Source organism: Diabrotica virgifera, chromosome 2 (genome assembly GCF_917563875.1).
Source record: "Diabrotica virgifera virgifera chromosome 2, PGI_DIABVI_V3a".
Taxonomy (NCBI): domain Eukaryota; kingdom Metazoa; phylum Arthropoda; class Insecta; order Coleoptera; family Chrysomelidae; genus Diabrotica; species Diabrotica virgifera.
Window position 1 is genome coordinate 13626509 of NC_065444.1, and position 19895 is coordinate 13646403.

The 19895-nt window shown below is 31.7% G+C and overlaps 1 protein-coding gene across 1 annotated transcript in view; it reads left to right on the forward strand.

Annotated features, from left to right (window-relative positions):
• Positions 1 to 19895, forward strand: part of LOC114338447 (transcription factor CP2-like protein 1) — a 126351-nt gene that overhangs the window by 100390 nt on the left and 6066 nt on the right. Inside the window, exons 10-11 of the mRNA XM_028289051.2 lie at positions 13698 to 13824; positions 14168 to 14361. Of these exons, the coding sequence (XP_028144852.2) occupies positions 13698 to 13824; positions 14168 to 14361 (321 nt within the window). The remainder of the gene's footprint in view (positions 1 to 13697; positions 13825 to 14167; positions 14362 to 19895) is intronic.

Genomic DNA, 19895 nt, shown 5'->3' on the forward strand with positions numbered 1-19895 from the left:
ATCGGAGGTAATAGCTCATATCCACCTTCATTGACTCCACTACTAGTTTCAGAACAAATTTTCATAAAACTCCAGGGAGATGACGTAGATAGCGGGCACCAGGTACCTCGTACAGCATCGCCGAAGCAATATTTGTGTTCAGGGATCTCAAATACCTCAGGATAACAAGTTTCAACTATTTTCATAACGAATTTCCATAAAACTCCAGGAGATGACACGCATAACTCTTACAGCTTCCCTGACTCAATATTCCTGTTCTGACACCTCAAAAACCCCCTGAGTATGAAAATTAACATAATTTTCATAATAATTGATATTTAAAAAACATGATAAGAAACAACAAAAATGCTCTGCAATGACGGCGCCATATTAGACTATTGATTATGTACTGTAGAAAGGAACTACATACAATGTTAACGGGGTTTTATTGTTTCATATGGTTAATGCACCTCTAAATATGAAAAAAACCCAGAGTGCTACAATTTAAAGGGGTGCGTATTTGGGGAAAGGGTAAATTAGTCCCTAGGCACAGGGTGAATTAGGGTGAGTTCTATGGACTTTTGGTACAAACACGTTTACAGAGAAATTGTTCCATGTTAAATTTTCTATCAAAATATCACCTTTTAAGGTCAAAAATATTTTTTTACAAAAATATATTAAAAAAATGGCAAAAAACAACACGAAAGAAAGCAATTTTGTTTTTTGTCCCATAACTTTTTTCCACTGGGATATATCTATAAGCGTTGCTTCACAGAAAAAAAAGTAAAATCATTTTTTTAGTAAAATTGAGGCTTATTTCCCATCAAAACTAGTTAATTACAAAAATGCCACAAGAAAATAGCTTCAGAACAACATACAGAAAAAAAACTTCTATCATTTCTCTTTAAAACAACGTTTGGTAGAAGTCTCTAGGATTTATAGTTTCCGAAATATAATTTTTCCTTGTTATTTAGCAAACATTGTTCTGTAACTTTTTCTACGCAGCTTTAGGTATATGCAATAGTACATTTAGTAGGAAGAAAAGTCAATTACCTTCAATCATCATAAATTTTTAAACAAGATATGCTTTTTCAAATTGTAACATATACACCTTCAATATGTCCCACTAAGTTAGAACCATTATGGAAAACTTTTTTATTAAGTAACTTTATGAAAACAAAATTATTCTTTATAAAATGCTCTGCTTAGTCTAAAACCTAACATGCAATCATAAGATATAAAATGTTATCAATAGTATACGAGGTATGTTGAAAAATATGAATTTCGCTCAAGAGTAAAGTACCTTTATATTTCACAATATTGAAAAATGTTATTAAGAAAAGTTGTTTGGAATTAAAAATTATGTTCTAATATGCAATTATATTCATCTAATTGAAAAAATAAATTTCAAAATTTTTCTCAAATTACGGATATCTTGTTTAAAAATTTTTAAAAAAGTTAGAAATTAGAAATTTAAAAAATAATCGTACAATCAAAAATCATTAAAGTATAAAACTTTGTAAAACCATAACTTGGTAATTGACTTCTCTTTCTACTAAATGTTCCATTGCATATACCTAGAAATGCGTAGAAAAAAGTTACAGAACAATGTTTGCGAAATAATGGGGAAAATGGCCCAAAAATGCTGTGAGCGGCAAACTTTGAAAAATCATATTTCGGAAGCTATAAATCCTAGAGACTTTTACCAAACATCATTTTAAAGAGGAAGGATGGAAGTTTTTTTTTCTGTGAAGCAATGCCAATACCTATATCTATAATGGAGGAAAAAACAAAATTGCTTTCTTTCGTGTTTTTTTTTGTGAATGTATTTTTGTAAAAAAAAATAATTTTTGACTTTAAAAAGGTGATATTTCGATAGTAAATTTAACCTGGAACAATTTTTCTGTAGACGTGTTTGTACCAAAAGTGCATAGAGCTCACGCTAATTCACCCTGTGCCTTGGGACTGTTTCACCCGTTTCTCAAAAATGCACTCCTTTAAATGGTAGCACTCCGCGGTTTTTTCATATTTAGAGGTTCATTGGCCATATGAAACGATAAAATCCCGTTAACGTTATAGTTCTTTTTAGCTCTCTTATTTTGAACATAATCAATAGCCTATATTTAAAACTTGACGGACAGTAGAAGTAAAATCCTTTGCACCCGCTTTTCCAAAACGGCGGCCGGGGGACAAGGGTGATGACCCCACAAACTTGAATTAAGCTTAGACTAATCCCGCCTACAAATCAAAAAAATAAAATTACGTGATCTGAAAAATGCATGTAACTTTCAAGGGGTTGTTACATTTTTTGCTTATTTTAAAAATTACCTAGATGGTTAGGCAACATTGTATAGTCATAAAAATATAGGTATAGGAACAGCTGATCTTTGATGATAATGTTGGAAAATTCTTATGTAACTGTGGTAGCTTGTTAGATTCTCAAATATGAATACTAAGGAATGTCGCTAATATGGAACCCAAACAATCAATTTATTTCATTTAATTGCATCTTGGCACAGTATGTTACACTTTCTAAATCTATATTTAGCTTCAATTTAAATGAATATAATTCGAATCTAAAAATATGTCGTAATAAACAGGATGGAGGCCTATCTGTTTGATTGTTAAATTGCCATGTCGTTAACGTTTTTTGTGTTGATATTTAATTGATGCAAACACTGATGGTTGTGTCTTCAATGGAATGCACTCGTACAGGACAAGCTTAATTCAAATATACTGTCTTTATTATTAAGTTAAAAACGGGCACTACTATTTAAGAATAAATTATATAAATACCAAAATCGAATATATAGTCCAGGGTAATAAGGTTTTTCCCATGACACTCGAGCAGCCAGGGTACTGAAGCGTTTTTTCGACAGCTAATACCTATAAGAGCAAATTGTAACTATTTCCTGCGTAGGATCTGGCGGCCATTTTTATTTATAAACAATTAAGTGTCAAAAAATGGCATTTTTCCCTTTTTTCTCAAATCAATGGAAAACAGTGAAACATAGTTTTTTTAGTACAAATATCTTTGAAATTATGGAAAAATCTTTAAAATGACGTGTTACAAAGTTTGATATACTCATTTATTGTTAACGTAATTGCGAAAAAAGGTCGGAATTGCAAAAAAAAAATTATTTCGCAATATCTATTGGAAAAATTAGTGTACAGCTTTGAAATTTTTGTCATATAAGGGTTCTTTGGTGCTTAATTTGTGATAAAAATTTCAAAGCGATTCATTCAATTGTTTAAATTTTATTCAAATTGTTTATCCCAGAGAGCATTTTTTTTGCAATAACATAAGTCAGAAAAAAATGACATTAGACATTCCAAAGGTGTCAAATGAAAGAGCATGAGCTATATTTTCAACCTGGTTTTAAAAAAGCGAATACAAAATGCATTAATTAGTAATAAATAATTATGCAAAAGTACCGTAAATCTTTCCGTATAAACTTTTTATTTTGTTATATAAGAAATTATATATATTTATTACAATTTTTTATCAATTATGATATAAATAACATTACTTGGTAGTTGTGCACTTAAAAGAGGGTAAAAAAGTTAATTTTTTTTGTAAAAAGTTATCCAAAAAGTTTATAAAGAAAGATTTACGATACTTTTGCATAATTATTTATTATTAATAAATGCATTTTTATTCGCTTTTTTAATCCAGGTTGAAAATATAGCTCATGCTCTTCCATTTGACACCTGTGGAATGGTTCTAACGTCATTTTTTTCTGACTTATGTTATTGCAAAAAAAATGCTCTCTGAGATAAACAATTCGAATAAAATTTAAACAATTGAATGAATCGCTTTGAAAATTTTACCACATATTAAGCACCAAAGAACCCTCATTTGACAAATATTTCAAACCTGTACACTAATTTTTACAACAGTTATTGCGAAAATATTTGTTTTTGCAATTCCGACCTTTTTTCGCAATTATATTAATAATAAATAAGTATATCAAACTTTGTAATATGTCATTTTAAAGCTTTTTCCATAATATCAAAGATATTTGTACTAAAAAAATCATAAGTTTCACTGTTTTCCATTGATTTGAAAAAAAAGGGAAAATGCCATTTTTTGACAGTTAATTGTTTATAAATAAAAATGGCCGCCAAATCCTATGCAGGAAATACTTACAATTTGTTCCTATAGGTATTACTTGTCGAAAAAACGCTTCAGTACCCTGGCTGCTGAAGTGTCACCAACAGGGTATATTTTTGTCTTATTACCCTGGCCTAATATTATTATAACTTGCTAGAATATTTTAAATTTTTTACAGTAATATAGATTCCAGTGTGAATCGATAGGTGTCCGATTCTCTTTACCGTCTTTTTATAATTTTAATCATTTTATCCATTCAGTATACTCTTCTCGCATTCCTACATTGCTCCATGCGAATAGTTCACTGTGCGAAGCCGTTCTCATCTTATGACATACCTACTGTTAAGTATGTATTTTCGTATGCTCTGTCATGACTCACGGTGGGTTGCTTTTAAAGCAGGATTAGATTTTTGGGAATAGGTAGAAGACACAGGGTGCTAAATCTGGCAAATAAGGCGGGTGCTTCATGACCTAGTTCTTGCTATATTCTCCTTGGCTTAAGGGCAGCCAAAGTTCGAAAATTGAATTGATTGAAGTTTTTTTGGGTTATGATTGAATATTCTGTATCAAAACTTTTAAACTTTTGTTTTCTTGAATTATTTTAGTTATTTCTCTTGTATTGCTTTCTCTTGTCTTTTCGGAGTGATCGTGGATATATCGATTTAGATCAAGTTCTTTGATATTTTCGCTTCATTTTTCTTTATTGGTCACGATGGTCAGATAACACTCCCTTTCCGTTTCTTTTAGTGCCTTTATTATACCATTATGTATTTGCTTGTTCAAATCTTCCATTTTGTAATCTTGTATAGGTCTGGATAGTGTATAGTCCGTCCGCTATAACTTTTCCCATGCGGTACGATTCATTTTCAATCAAATTAAGTCAAAACATAAGTTGAAACGAACGTCGATGTGTATATACATTTTGTATACTGTATACTATATACTACACACATCGGCGTACGTTTCACTTTCTGTTTTGACTTAATTTGATTGAAAATGAATCGTACCGCATGGGAAAAGTTATAGCGGACGGACTATACCTATCTTCATATAGGTCGTTGTTTTCTGGGGGAATCCATTTCTTCTTTCGTAAATTACTTATAAAATTCCGTGTATCTAAACATCTGGAAAATTCCATGAGAAGTGAAAGTTATAACTTCAAATGAGAAATCAAAGAAAAATATAGGAAAGAGTTGTGGAAGATGTACATTTAAAAGATGTCACATAAATAACAAGAATAGGTATGCATGAACAGCTTATTTCAGAAATGAACTCGAGTCATGTTAACAAACTTTCGAGAAATGTGCAAAAAGACTGTCTGGATATGAAAATCATTAGTCTTGTGCCATAATAATTTTTTCTTAAGTAAACTAGGTACATCCGTACAAGTAGATTAGAACTAAGTATGTAATAATTTCCAATTTAATAATATTGTTCATTTATAAAAAATTTATTTATCTGTGTTTTTTATCTACTTATGTACCTTTCTGTAATAAAATTACAGACTCGCTCTAGTAAAAAATTTATTTTCATGTTTCAATCATAGTTCATTATAAAGCATTACAGCATATATTGTTAAAACACTAAACATTGCTACAAGTTACTATCAACAATAATATTCTAATGATTCCTTGACGAATGATGAAAAGTACCTGTCACTGACTTGGCTCCTTTTCTTTAGTAAACGAAAAGTAGGCCATACCCTCGTTTCACACACTAAGAATTTTGAACTGCGATGGTTTAAAAGTCACGATGACATTCCAATAGTGGCTCGAGAACCTTTCTCCCTTCGCCGAACGTTTCAAGCCATCGCACGTTCAAAAGTCTTAAGGTCGCGGCATATTATCATGCACACATCGTTTCCAGCACGTAGCGTTTACTTTCCGAAAAATATTGATTTTAATGGTTTTAAATATGAACAATTCACACTGTTGGAACGTATCGTATCAAACACCTCTTTGTAAAATCAGGTTTTTCGGAGACTACGCTACGTGCTGGAAACGATTCGTGCATGATAATATGCCTCGACCTTACGTGTGTGAAACAGGTGTTGTGATTTCTTTATTATAATAGAATGAATCGGGTCCCTTTCTACCATAAACGATGCGATGTGTCTACCATCATAGGGAATGAATCCACTCTAAAGGTCCCGGCATATTATCATGCACGAATCGTTTCCAGCACGTAGCGTAGTCTCCGAAAAACCTTATTTTACAAAGAGGTGTCTGATCCGATACGTTCCAGACAGTGTGAATTGTTCATATTTAAAACCATTAAAATCAATATTTTTCGGAAACTAAACGCTGCGTGCTGGAAACGATTCGTACATGATAATATGCCTTGACCTTTAACAAAAAATAACAAAAAACGGGCTCAGATCCCTTCCTGAAATAAGCTGTTCACATATTATACCGGATGTCCACTTATATTTTCCCCCATTTTAACTGCCTATAACTTCTAAACGACTCAAGAATGAAATATGCGGTTTCGCTGAAATGTTTTATTTCAGTAAAAGTTTTGTTTGAATATATTGAATTTTTTATATCGCTTTCAATTACGAAAAAATGGCGGATTTAAAAAAAACGTTGACTTTTTTTTTAATGGAACACCCAGTATATTTTTTTGTAAATCGAAAGAACGGTGATTCACCTATCCAGCGATATAAATTTTTTTAAAATCGGTTGTCAAATGACTGAGTAATTAAGTTTTAAAATGAGAGGTGCAACGTGGATATCACATAACTAAATAACACATGATGATAAAGCAAATTGATATGTTATGTGATTTTCACTCAATCATTTACTCAATCAATTACTCAATCATTTGACAACCGATTTTAAAAATGTTTATAGCGTTGGATAGGTAAATGCCCGTTCTTTCAATTTACAAAAAAAAATACTGGGTGTTTCATTAAAAAAAAAGTCAACGTTTTTTCAAAAATCCGCCATTTTTTATTTAAAAGCGATATAAAAAACTCAATCCATTCAAACAAAACTTTTAGTAAAATAAAACATTTCAGCGAAAACATGTTTCTTGAGTCGTTTAGAAGTTATATACACTTAAAATGGGGGAAAATATAAGTGGACACCCGGTATTTAAATTTAGATTCTGTCACCTTTTGATGTACTATTGAGGATAATAAATTTTATTACGAACTGGTTTAGTTTTCCATGGCAATACAATTTACAGTTTCTACAATTGCGAACCGCTTTCTGGTGGTAATTTCCTGTCATTTCTACAATAACTTGATTAAAAATTAAAGTATATTCGTGTTTAAATCTAGTAATATCTGGTGCAATAACCTGTAGAACTTGAAACACTATAAGTAACTATAAATTGCTATTTAAGTTTAGATAATCCAAAAATTTATTTTTAGAACATGTGTATCTCATGTTATGCTTAACAACTAAAATATTGCGTTGATTTTTTTAATTCTCTACGTTTACTCATATTTATTTACCAAATTTAATAAAACTAATTTAATTAATTAACAAAATGCAATACATATACATATTATACTTTATATTTGTTGTTTTTTTAATAAATATTTGAAAATGAATCTTGATTATAACTTTATTACCCTACCCGACATTTCTTTAGGATATTTGGTAGAAAGTTCAAATAGTCTAAAACACAATATTCTAAATTTAAACCCTCAATGCCATATATTTCTGAACAATTAAAATCGCGTTTTCCTTCAATTTTGCCTGATATTACGAGTTGGGAAAAGAATTTCTGATTCTAGCTCTAGCGTTGAGTAGCTCCCTTTATTTGCTTAAACGATAGCGAATCTGTCTATTTGTTATATGGTTCTTCTTCGTGTGCCTCATCCTTTAAGGGGTTACATAGGTATTGCGGGTAAAAAAAGTGACTTTTTAAAAAAATTATATCTCGAAAACTAAAAATTTATTTTATTTATGATTGGAACATGTGAAAGTATAGTACTTAAGGTACTCTCAAAAAAAATTTTAGCCAAAAATATTCATTTTTGTAGAGTTGACTGCAATTTTTCGACAACAGCCCTTTTTTGCGGTGGGCAGCATAACTAAGTCCAGTCTCATCTGAAATGAAAAAGTTTCTTGTAGCTTATACCTTAGGCTAGTGAATTAACGAAGGAATTTAAAAAAAATTAAATTTGAAGATTTTACATAAGTTTGAACACATTTTCGACCCCAATTTTTCTCATTTTTTCCAAAAATGACCATTTTTAAAGTAGTTTTTTTTTATAAAACAAAAACAACTTCACCTAATAAAAATTCCTTCGTTCATTCACTAGCCAGAGGTATAAACTACAAGAAATTTTGTGATTTCAGATGAGACTGGACTTAGTTATGCTCCCACCGCAAAAAAAGGGCTGTTGTCGAAAAATTGCAGTCAACTCTACAAAAATGAATATTTTTGGCTGAACATTTTTTTGAGTGTACCTTAAGTACTATACGTTTACATGTTCCAATTATAAATAAAAATAAATTGTAGTTTTCGAGATATAATTTTTTTAAGTCACTTTTTTTACCCGCAAGACCTATGTAACCCCTTAATTATGTTGGCGATCATCACGGCCGTTTTTTCTCTCTCTGCATTAGTTTTGAAGAGTTCTATCGCTGTTTTTCCACTCCACTGGTTTAAATTTTTCTACCATGACATGCCTCGTTTCCCCGGTCCTCTTTTTCTTTACATTTTCTCTTGCATAACCAATCGCATCAATAGTACGTGACCAAAGTAGTATGCAAACAGTTAAGAAGGGTGTTGCCGTGTTTTGAAGGAGAAACCAACCAAATCGTGACCAGAATGCACCTCAGGCAGATGTTACCAGCTATACATCGGATCGGTTCCTTAATCACGTTTTTGGCTTGTAGCTTAGTATTATTATCTGCGATAAGCGACTTTCTTCTAGTCTAGGACGTCGTAATACTCATCAGGAAGTTAATTACCAGCCAGGTGGAGAAGCTTGGTTGGAGAGAATGTAAGTTTTTTTCTTAATGCGTTTGGTGAGAATAAGCCCTAGGCCAGTGGTCGGCAAACTTTTTGGCCAAAGAGCCAAATATGAACATTAAAACAATTTAAAACAAAAAGGGAGCCAAATCTGCTTATTCAGCAAACTTTTATTACACTAAATAAAACTAAAGGTTAATATAGTGAAAAGTGCTCCCAGTAATATTCCAAAAATAAAAAACCACATGTTCTACATCAAAAAGTATTAATTTTTAAAACCCTAGCCCTAGCCCCATCCATAACTCCCTAAAAAATTAAAACGTGTTTTTTTGTTTTTGGCGATATCTTCGTTTTTAATCATTGTATAGAAACTTCTATTTTCTTTCCTTTTGTAAGGTTTTATTTACTCCAACACTGTATTTTTTGCGCAAAATCCATTTTTTTAAACGTGAGCTTTTTTAGCTCATCATAAGAATCAGAAATACTATTATAAGCGTTGAAAATTATTATGTCTTCCTTCTCCAGGTGATTCAAAGCAGACCACTTGTGTTGTGAACATTTTTTTCTTCTCCAATATTTCCAATTCAACAAAAAGACGTTCGAATTTAGAGCGCCGTACCTCCTTGTTCTTAAATCCAGAAATTGTATTTCAAAGCTATTAATGAAAATTTCAAAAGAAGAAAATTTCAATTCGGTTATCGTAGCATTAAGGCTATGGGTACATAATTCGCAAATATTTTACGTGTATCCCTACTTTTTCTGTCTTTACACGGCAAATTACGTGTAGTAAAATTCACACTGGTATGGATATGTAAACATTATTAGAATGTCATTCTAGTTGAAAATGTCATCATTAATTTAAAGAGATGGGTTTTGAATGTTCTTGGGTAACTGTTATTTTTATATAACAATAAAACACTGAAAACGTTTGTTTTCTATACTTCCACAAAATTTATTATAACTAAGTGACTACAGCTGTTTCGGCTGATAGAACTAAACATCATTAAACAAATAGCAGTAAACAACGGCTATAACGAACAAACAGTTAACAAAATTTTAAACCAAAAACTCCATAAGAAAGCCCTGAAATTAGTGTATCCACCACCACAGAAAGAACCCAGTACCTTCTGCTCTCTCACATATACTGGCAAGATAACAACAAAGATAGCCAGATACATAAAAAAGAAAGGAATAACACCAGCTTTCAGAACTAACAACATCTTAAGCAAATATATTAAGAACAATAAAAGCCGAAAGAGAAAGCAACTACAGAGTGGTGTGTACAAACTAACTTGTGGTGACTGTCCGAAAACGTACATCGGTCAAACTGGCAGAACTTTTGACAAACGGATAGCAGAACACAAAAGGGCATTCAACAATAGAAAAACAGACACTTCTACATACGCACTTCACCTTCTAGATCATAATCATTCTTTCAATGAAGAGTTTCAAATTCTACATATTCAAAATAAAGGCCTTAAGCTATCTTTTTTAGAATCTATGGAAATTAATAAACTGAAAAATACAGATATAATTCTGAATGACCAACTCGAGACAAACAGCTCCCCACTCCTCAACCTCTTCAGTTGAAGACTTAAAAAAGGCAAACACATTGTAAACTATATCACTTGAGAAAGGCACTCCGCCGAAACAGCTGTAGTCACTTAGTTATAATAAATTTTGTGGAAGTATAGAAAACAAACGTTTTCAGTGTTTTATTGTTAGATAAAATGAACTTCCATCAAGTAACGGTCGAATCCATCAGTTATTTTTATAATTGCAAATTATTAATTCAGTTAATAAATGTGATAATTTTTTCACTAACTATGTATTCAACGATTGTAATAATTTATTTGTACAACAAAGACTAATACTCAATCGAGAAAAGAGGAAAAGTGTTAAAGTGATTTTTTAATAATATATTGTTATGGAACGCTTACAATTTTGAACATCTTTAACAACAAAATACTTGGATCACAGAATATATTATCCTGATGTATTCTCTGCTAGGATCTTCCACAAATAATACACAATAAATAACTTTTTATTAAGTTTACGTCTTAAATCAATTATTTATCAAATACACTATACGCTGTGAGCTCGTACGTAGAGGGAATATTTACAAATTCGCGAGCGCCAGTAGTGGCAAGTCTGTAAACGTTTACCGGAAATTTGACATAAATGTCAAAGTGATTAATTTAAAATTAAAATTAAAAACATTAATTATAAAAAATATTAGTTGGTCAAAGCTGTGGTATATATTTTTACCTTAAATATACTTAAGTCTTAAATACTGAATTTAAGTTTTTTTAATGTTCCGTAATATGTAATTATAAATTAATCTTAGCGCCATCTACACGATAATTGTGAAAGTATCCGAAGTAAGAACTTCATATTTTATCAATAGAACGTCAAAATGATTAGCAAAATCTTAAAAAAATCTATTACAATTTAATTACTTTTTTGCGTTGTAAATATTAAGCGATGACAATTAAATAATAAATTTAAAAATTACCGGTAAAAGTTGAATTAATAACCGCTAGGAACGACACAAAAAGAGACTCGTTTCAACTCTGGTCTTTTCCATATTTTACTATGCATGCGAGACATGGACAGTCAAAGAATCAGATAGACGACGTATAGACGCCTTTGAAATGTGGACATGGAGACGCCTGCTTCGAATTCCATGGACGGCTCGCCGTACAAATATCTCGGTTCTGGATGAAATTAAACCGGATCAGCGTCTCTCCAGTACCGTTTACTCTAGAATTTTAAAGTTCTTTGGTCATATCCATCGGAGTGATCACAAAATGGAGCGGTTGGTGGTCCAAGGAAGGCCTCAGACTCAACGCCAACGCGGAAGATCTCCACAGCGATGGGCGGACATTACTAAAAAGCTTCTCAACAAACAGTATACTGAGGCAATACATGTAACTGATGACCGCGACCAGTGGAGAAATATTATCAATCAAACTGTCCGAGCTGCTGAAGCCCAATTATGAACCACAACACATCTACTAAGATGTTAATGACTATGATGAGGAACGACACCAGCGAAGCTCAGAGCGTATATATCAATAATATTTAATCAATAACTCAACATATTCCCGATGCAATGTCAAATATTTAAAATTGTCACTGATTGTTAGTGTCCGACTGACAATATATGCTGACAATATTATATTCAGCTGAGTGCGTTGTAAGACAAAGATAGATTTGGAAAATATTACCACGGCATTGTGTTCATTTTTTTCGAATCCTAAAAAAACCAATAAATATTTCTGAAAAATTTAAACGCAGAATGAAAGACTAAATTATTACCGAGGGCCGAAAGTCCCTTAGAATAAATAAAAAGTTTATTTTGAATGATATATTTGAAATTAAAAATCACACTACATTTTCTCTTAGTTTTTCACCCCTGTAACTGATTAAAATAAACGTTATAGAAGTTCTCAGGGACTTTCGGCCCTCGCTAATAACGTAATCTTTCATTCTGCGTTTAAATTTTTCAAAAATACTTATTAGTTTTCTCAGGATTCGAAAAAAATTAATCCCCATTTGAATAGCATTGCAGCCGAAAATACGTACCGATCCTCTTAAGAGGATTTTTGACAAAAATGCTAGTTTGTAAGTGTAAATAAAAGCTAATTTATCGGAATAAGATGTAGAGGTAATGTTTTTCCTACGAAGTTTTTTTTAAATGAAAATATTGCGCTTTCCGTGGATATTTCCGCACTTTGCCGACCACTGCCCTAGAAGATGGTAAGGAGTTTTCAGGGCCTCTTTAGCTCTGATGTTCGAGCTGTCTGTCGTACGTAAGACTTATCTTTTACCGAGAGAACGAATCCTATTCTCTTTAGTGGAGAAATTAGCAAGAGGGTGGACTAATACTGACTTTTTTTCGGTAGACAGAATGATGTATTCGATAACTGGCCTATTAAGTGTTTTGTAGTATGGTGAGCCGTCGATTTCAAGAAGTGTTGCTGGCTAAATGGGCGCAGTTCCCAAAGGCCATAAAAGGAAAAAAAAAGTGTTTTGTAGGTGTACAAGAAAGTTTTTGATGAAGTGTTTTCAAATTTTCCAGTCAATACACCCAGGAGATTTGCTCTGCTTCTTATCCTGCCTAGGGCGCCTCTGATGTTGATGTCCAAATGTGCTTCTATTATACTATTCTTTATTTAAGGATCCTCTCATAAACTTTACCTAGTGTTTAAGAGAGATATTTAATTGGTATATATGATTCTGTGATTCTCTGTTGAAAAGGCATAATAAATTAGATTATTCTTAATCTTCTCTGGTATCTCAGGCTTCTGTACAACATTGTGTACGCAACCCCCTTCTTGAGAGATGCAATAAATTAGACGAAGTCTCAAGATATCGATCTTTTAGAAGCGTTTTGGGCTTTCTCGAGCATTCTGGGGTAATTAATGACCAGTGGTTCTTCGACTTAATGAACATTCAGCCCATTTTAAACGTGGCAATTTAAAGATACGAAATTAGCTCTTAAATAAGGTTATCTGTTAAAAATATTACGGATAATAAAACAAAATATAATAAAATATTTAATTAAATACAATACTTTTCCAAACAGAGACAAATTAAAACCTAATCATGACCTAATTTGTTTTTCTATAAACAATAACTATCGTTAATGATTTTTTTCTTTTTTCAGTAACCCTCCAGTTCAGAATAATAATTTACTTGTGTCCAAGGCAGATACTTCGGCAGATAGTGGGAAAATTATTCCTAAAATAATATCTAGTCCTGGATTGGAACATAAGGAAGTTGTACATACCAACGTAAGTTAAAACCATTTTTATACTTGCCAACAAATGATTTGATAAATCCGTATTTTAATCATATTACAAAGTCATTTGTATTTGAGCAGTATCCTTAAATTTCGAGAGGTAAAGATACTGAATAGCAGGTATAATAATAATTAAAAGTATGATAGATTAACAAGAGATTACTTTATACCTGTACCGGAAACGTAACCACACAATTCAAATACAAATGACTTTGCAATAAGCTTAAGATTAAGGTTTTCTCAAATATCTCGATAGGGACTATACGTAAAGGAACACATGAAAAGATAAATTCATAAATACATTTATGTTAACACTCATGTAAAACTCTTTGCAGAATATTATCCAGTTGACTCAATATTCCTCCCCGGAAGAAACCACGAAGTGGTTGTCCCTGAACAGATTCGAAAAGTACTTGGACACATTTGAAAGATTTTCAGGAGACGATATGTTCAGGATGTCCAGAGAAGATCTTATTCAAATTTGTGGCAGTGCCGACGGCATTCGCTTGCACAACGCAATTCACCTAAAGTAAGTAGGAGATATCCATAAAAATGTTTTATTAAAAATCCTTTATAAAAGTACAATATATTTTATTAAAAAGACTCTTTCAGGCTACATCACAGAACATTTTAAAATGCTAATTCCTTCATTAGTGTTGCTTACAAAATATACATGGTTGAGCCACTATAAATATATGGGTTTAAACCCTTTAAATGGTGATTTATTATATAATAATATATTATTGCATTGTTGTAGATAATATTATGTGATGTTTGAACTTAATGTGATTTCCATCATCGCAATGCAGAACTCACAACTATGAGGGTTGCTGATCCTAATGAAAACCTCTCTAAATGGACTCTAGATAACAATTAGTGCTATCTAGAGTCTTTGGCTGTCTGGCTATGTCCTTCCATTCAGATCTCTCTTGTGTCCTTCTCTACTGTCTTATATTCAAGGATTTCAGGTCGTCTTCCATGTCATCCAACCATGTTGTTCTGAGCATCTTTTTTTGACATTACTCAGGTTTCACAACCCTAGGCATCCCTAGGTAACTACGGGTCGCATCTAAACATTCCGTATATATATTTGGCACCTAGGAGTTTTCTATTGTTTCTTTGCAGCACGCAGTCATATTTCAACCAATACGCGGCGAGGTGCCAAACGCATATACGGAATGTTAATATTCTTAGACGGAAAAAGATAACTTTTTATTAGTAAGTTAAAAGGAGATTGATTTTAAAATACTACTTGTTAATGTATTATTAAATAAAAATAAAACAATTATAGTACCTATTTGGAATGTTATTTCGTAGACTAAAAAGACGACTTTTTATTAAGTCGGTTAAAGAAGACTGATTTTAAAATAGTTTGTTAATATATTATTAAAGAAAATAAAACAATTATTACCTACTTTTTTTTTTATAATTGGCTTTGGCATGAACCAATTAGCCAGACTTATTTTTTATTTATGAAATATAAAGGGAGCATTTTTTTGATCCAATATAAATAAATTGATTTTTCAAATTCTCACACCCTAGGATAAATGTTATTGTGTTAGTAAAATGTGTGTGTTTGTTTAGTGCATTTTTTTATATGTATATTTTTTTTTTATTTTTTTTAATTATATTTTTGTTTTTTTAATGCTTTATTTATGTAGTCTTTTGTTTAGTTTTAAATATTTCCTTTTTTTTCATTGTTTTTTTTTGTTTTTTTTTATTTGTTTATCATTATTTTACTTTTTTTTTAACTTTTTTTTTTAATTATTTTTTTTTATGTTAATTTTTTCGTGAACACACTTACAATAATATTTTGTATCGCAGAATTGCTTACAATGGTGTTAGTTTTTTACAATTTCATTTTGCAACGAATTAAATGATTATACAAACATTGATATAAGTTAATATTATTACTAAAAATTATACAATTTAGACTGGTTGGCAAACAGAATTTGAGATTTACCATTTCTTCGAAAAATGATTCAATGCTCTTCTTATTTCTTGAACATTCTAGGATTACATGGTTCATATCACCAACTTCTCCGCATGGACAATATGGGTTTTCATCCAGTCCTATTTTATATTTGTACAAAGGAGTCATAGCATGATTAGATCTTATTCTGTTTATTGTAACAATGAAGTTTCGTTTGGTTAATTCATGAAACCAGCTTTTCAATGGTATGTTATTTTGGTGGCCGACATAGTTAAGCCCTGTGACTGATGAATTATATTCTTGCTGCCACAATTGTTTTAAATGTGAAGTAAACTTGGAGGTAAGATCTGTATATGGAACAATATTGGTGGTTAGATGGTAGCCTGTGTCAGTGGCTGATTTGGCTAGTTTATCCACTGCATCATTACCTTTTATTCCTGAGTGCCCTTTAATCCACACTACAGTTATTGTTTTCCTTTGTTTTGTTGCTTCAAAGTTCAGTTTTAACATTTCTGCCTCTATGCTAGTAAGGTTTTTCGATGATTTCAAGTTTGTTATTCGGTCAACTGCACTTTTACTGTCAGTGAATATAACATGATTCTGTGTGTTTCTCGACTGGACGTATCTAAATGCATTTGCTATGGCAATTGTTTCGGCGGTATATATGGAACACTCATCTGGTAGCTTGAAATTATTACCTACTTATATGGAATGTTATTTGATGCGAAATTTATAAATGGAATGGTATGGTATAGATTCGAGAGACTTTATTATTTCTTTATTTGACTATTTCGCTTTCGCTGAATTTTTAATGACTTGCACGTGTTGTATAGTATGTTTAGATTTATGTTTCAGCTATTCAATTCTGTTATTTCTGTTGAAGTTTAGGGCTGTGTGCTACCAGACGAAAATAGTCGTCTTTTTTATCTACAAACATTTAACATTCCGTATATGAATTTCGCACCAAATAGGTAACATTCCATACGCTATACTTGTTTTACTTTTATTTAATAATACATTAACAAAATATTTTAAAATCAATCTCCTTTTAACTGACTAATAAAAAGATATCTTTTTCCTTATTACGAGGAAAACGAAAAGCCCTAGATACAAAGTTTACTACTTTTTAAACAATTAGAATAATTGAAATAAAAATATAATAAACAATATTTTAAATCCAAGACTTTTCGTTAATAAACTGCTTTCTGGCTGCATCCCATATCTCCGGATTTTACAATATATAATCACATAGAGACGACGAAATAGGAGAAAGCAAATAGAGGACACTTAGGCCACGCATTTACCTTCTCTTCGTCTAGGAAAAGGACCGAAAGACAGTTTCTAAATACTCACAAATTGAGTAAAAATGAAAAAGATAAAAGGGTTCAAGGCAGGTTTTGTTTATATTCGATTCAGAGTTGGACTACCATCTCCATATAGTAACTATTTCAGCATCCTTATGCATCATCAGTGAAGATTATGCAGTCACAACTCTGAAGGGAATACAAACATTCTGCCTCTTTTAAAGCAAACCATCGCGATGCGATGAACCCGCCTTTTGAGACGCAATACAGCGACATCTCTCGTATTACGAGGAAAACGAAAAGCCCTAGATACAAAGTTTACTACTTTTTAAACAATTAGAATAATTGAAATAAAAATATAATAAACAATATTTTAAATCCAAGACTTTTCGTTAATAAACTGCTTTCTGGCTGCATCCCATATCTCCGGATTTTACAATATATAATCACATAGAGACGACGAAATAGGAGAAAGCAAATAGAGGACACTTAGGCCACGCATTTACCTTCTCTTCGTCTAGGAAAAGGACCGAAAGACAGTTTCTAAATACTCACAAATTGAGTAAAAATGAAAAAGATAAAAGGGTTCAAGGCAGGTTTTATCTTTTTCATTTTTACTCAATTTGTGAGTATTTAGAAACTGTCTTTCGGTCCTTTTCCTAGACGAAGAGAAGGTAAATGCGTGGCCTAAGTGTCCTCTATTTGCTTTCTCCTATTTCGTCGTCTCTATGTGATTATATATTGTAAAATCCGGAGATATGGGATGCAGCCAGAAAGCAGTTTATTAACGAAAAGTATTGGATTTAAAATATTGTTTATTATATTTTTATTTCAATTATTCTAATTGTTTAAAAAGTAGTAAACTTTGTATCTAGGGCTTTTCGTTTTCCTCGTAATACGAGAGATGTCGCTGTATTGCGTCTCAAAAGGCGGGTTCATCGCATCGCGATGGTTTGCTTTAAAAGAGGCAGAATGTTTGTATTCCCTTCAGAGTTGTGACTGCATAATCTTCACTGATGATGCATAAGGATGCTGAAATAGTTACTATATGGAGATGGTAGTCCAACTCTGAATCGAATATAAACAAAACCTGCCTTGAACCCTATTATCTTTTTCATTTTTACTCAATTTGTGAGTATTTAGAAACTGTCTTTCGGTCCTTTTCCTAGACGAAGAGAAGGTAAATGCGTGGCCTAAGTGTCCTCTATTTGCTTTCTCCTATTTCGTCGTCTCTATGTGATTATATATTGTAAAATCCGGAGATATGGGATGCAGCCAGAAAGCAGTTTATTAACGAAAAGTCTTGGATTTAAAATATTGTTTATTATATTTTTATTTCAATTATTCTAATTGTTTAAAAAGTAGTAAACTTTGTATCTAGGGCTTTTCGTTTTCCTCGTAATACGAGAGATGTCGCTGTATTGCGTCACAAAAGGCGGGTTCATCGCATCGCGATGGTTTGCTTTAAAAGAGGCAGAATGTTTGTATTCCCTTCAGAGTTGTGACTGCATAATCTTCACTGAGGATGCATAAGGATGCTGAAATAGTTACTATATGGAGATGGTAGTCCAACTCTGAATCGAATATAAACAAAACCTGCCTTGAACCCTTTTATCTTTATATCTTTTTCCGTCTACGAATATTTAACATTCCGTATATGAATTTCGCACCGAATAACATTCCGTATATGCGTTTAGCACCTCGCCGCATATTTGTTGATGTTATATATTTAGTAGTTAAGATCTAAGGCTACTAATGTCTACCTTAGTTACTAATGTTTTTATGTTTCTAGATTAATATAATGTTGTCACATTACATATAAATGAATAAATACTGTTAACATGTCCATTTCTTGTATATAATATTGGCGACGAGATTAGTAGAATGGACATTAAAAAGCTAAAAAAAGTACGAGCCTGTTTACGACGCACTCTGACAAAAACTGAAAACTGTTTACATGAACGAGAAATCACAAACGAAGAAATTGAATCCAGATTACATACGTTAGACGAAACCATAAAGAAATTTAAAACTATACAATATGATATCGAACAAGAAACTGAAGACGCAGATATAGAACAAGAAACATAAGAAAGATTTGAATTTGAAGAAAAATATACAATGATAAAGAACAAACACCTAATTTTGCGAAAGAAAAACGGATCAAACGACCAAGATGTTTTATGTAGTACGAAAATTCAAAACATAGACCATAAGATACAATTCCCAAAAGTTAATTTTCAACCATTACAAGAAACAGAAACAATTAATAACTTTACAAGGAGATTGACGGTATTTTTCCTATTAAATAACATCACAGATGAGCAAAGTAAAATTTACTTTCTATTATCTACGATCTCTCCACAACTTTATGATACTTTACATAATCTTTGTTCTCCGGAGGATCCATTAAATAAAAGCTTTGAAGAATTAATTAAACTACTTGATAACTTTATTGATCCTAAACCTAGTTTGTGGGCTCAACAACATAAATTTGTTACACATTTACAACGACAAAATGAAACTGTTGCAACATACGCTGCAGAACTCAAAAAACTTGTTTCTAACGGTGAATTCAAATGCCAGAATTGTTGTAAGTCCACAATAGATGGATTTTTATCGTTACAGTTTATCAGAGGATTCCATGACAGCGAAATTTGAATAAAAATTATGCAAGACAGAGAAACACACACATTCTCAAAATTAGTTCAGATAGCTACATCAATTGAAATGGGAAAAATAGAAAACAATAAAATATCTGCAGACATACGTAATGAAATTGAAACGGTGAACAAATTATCGACATCTGTAAAAAACCCTCAAAGA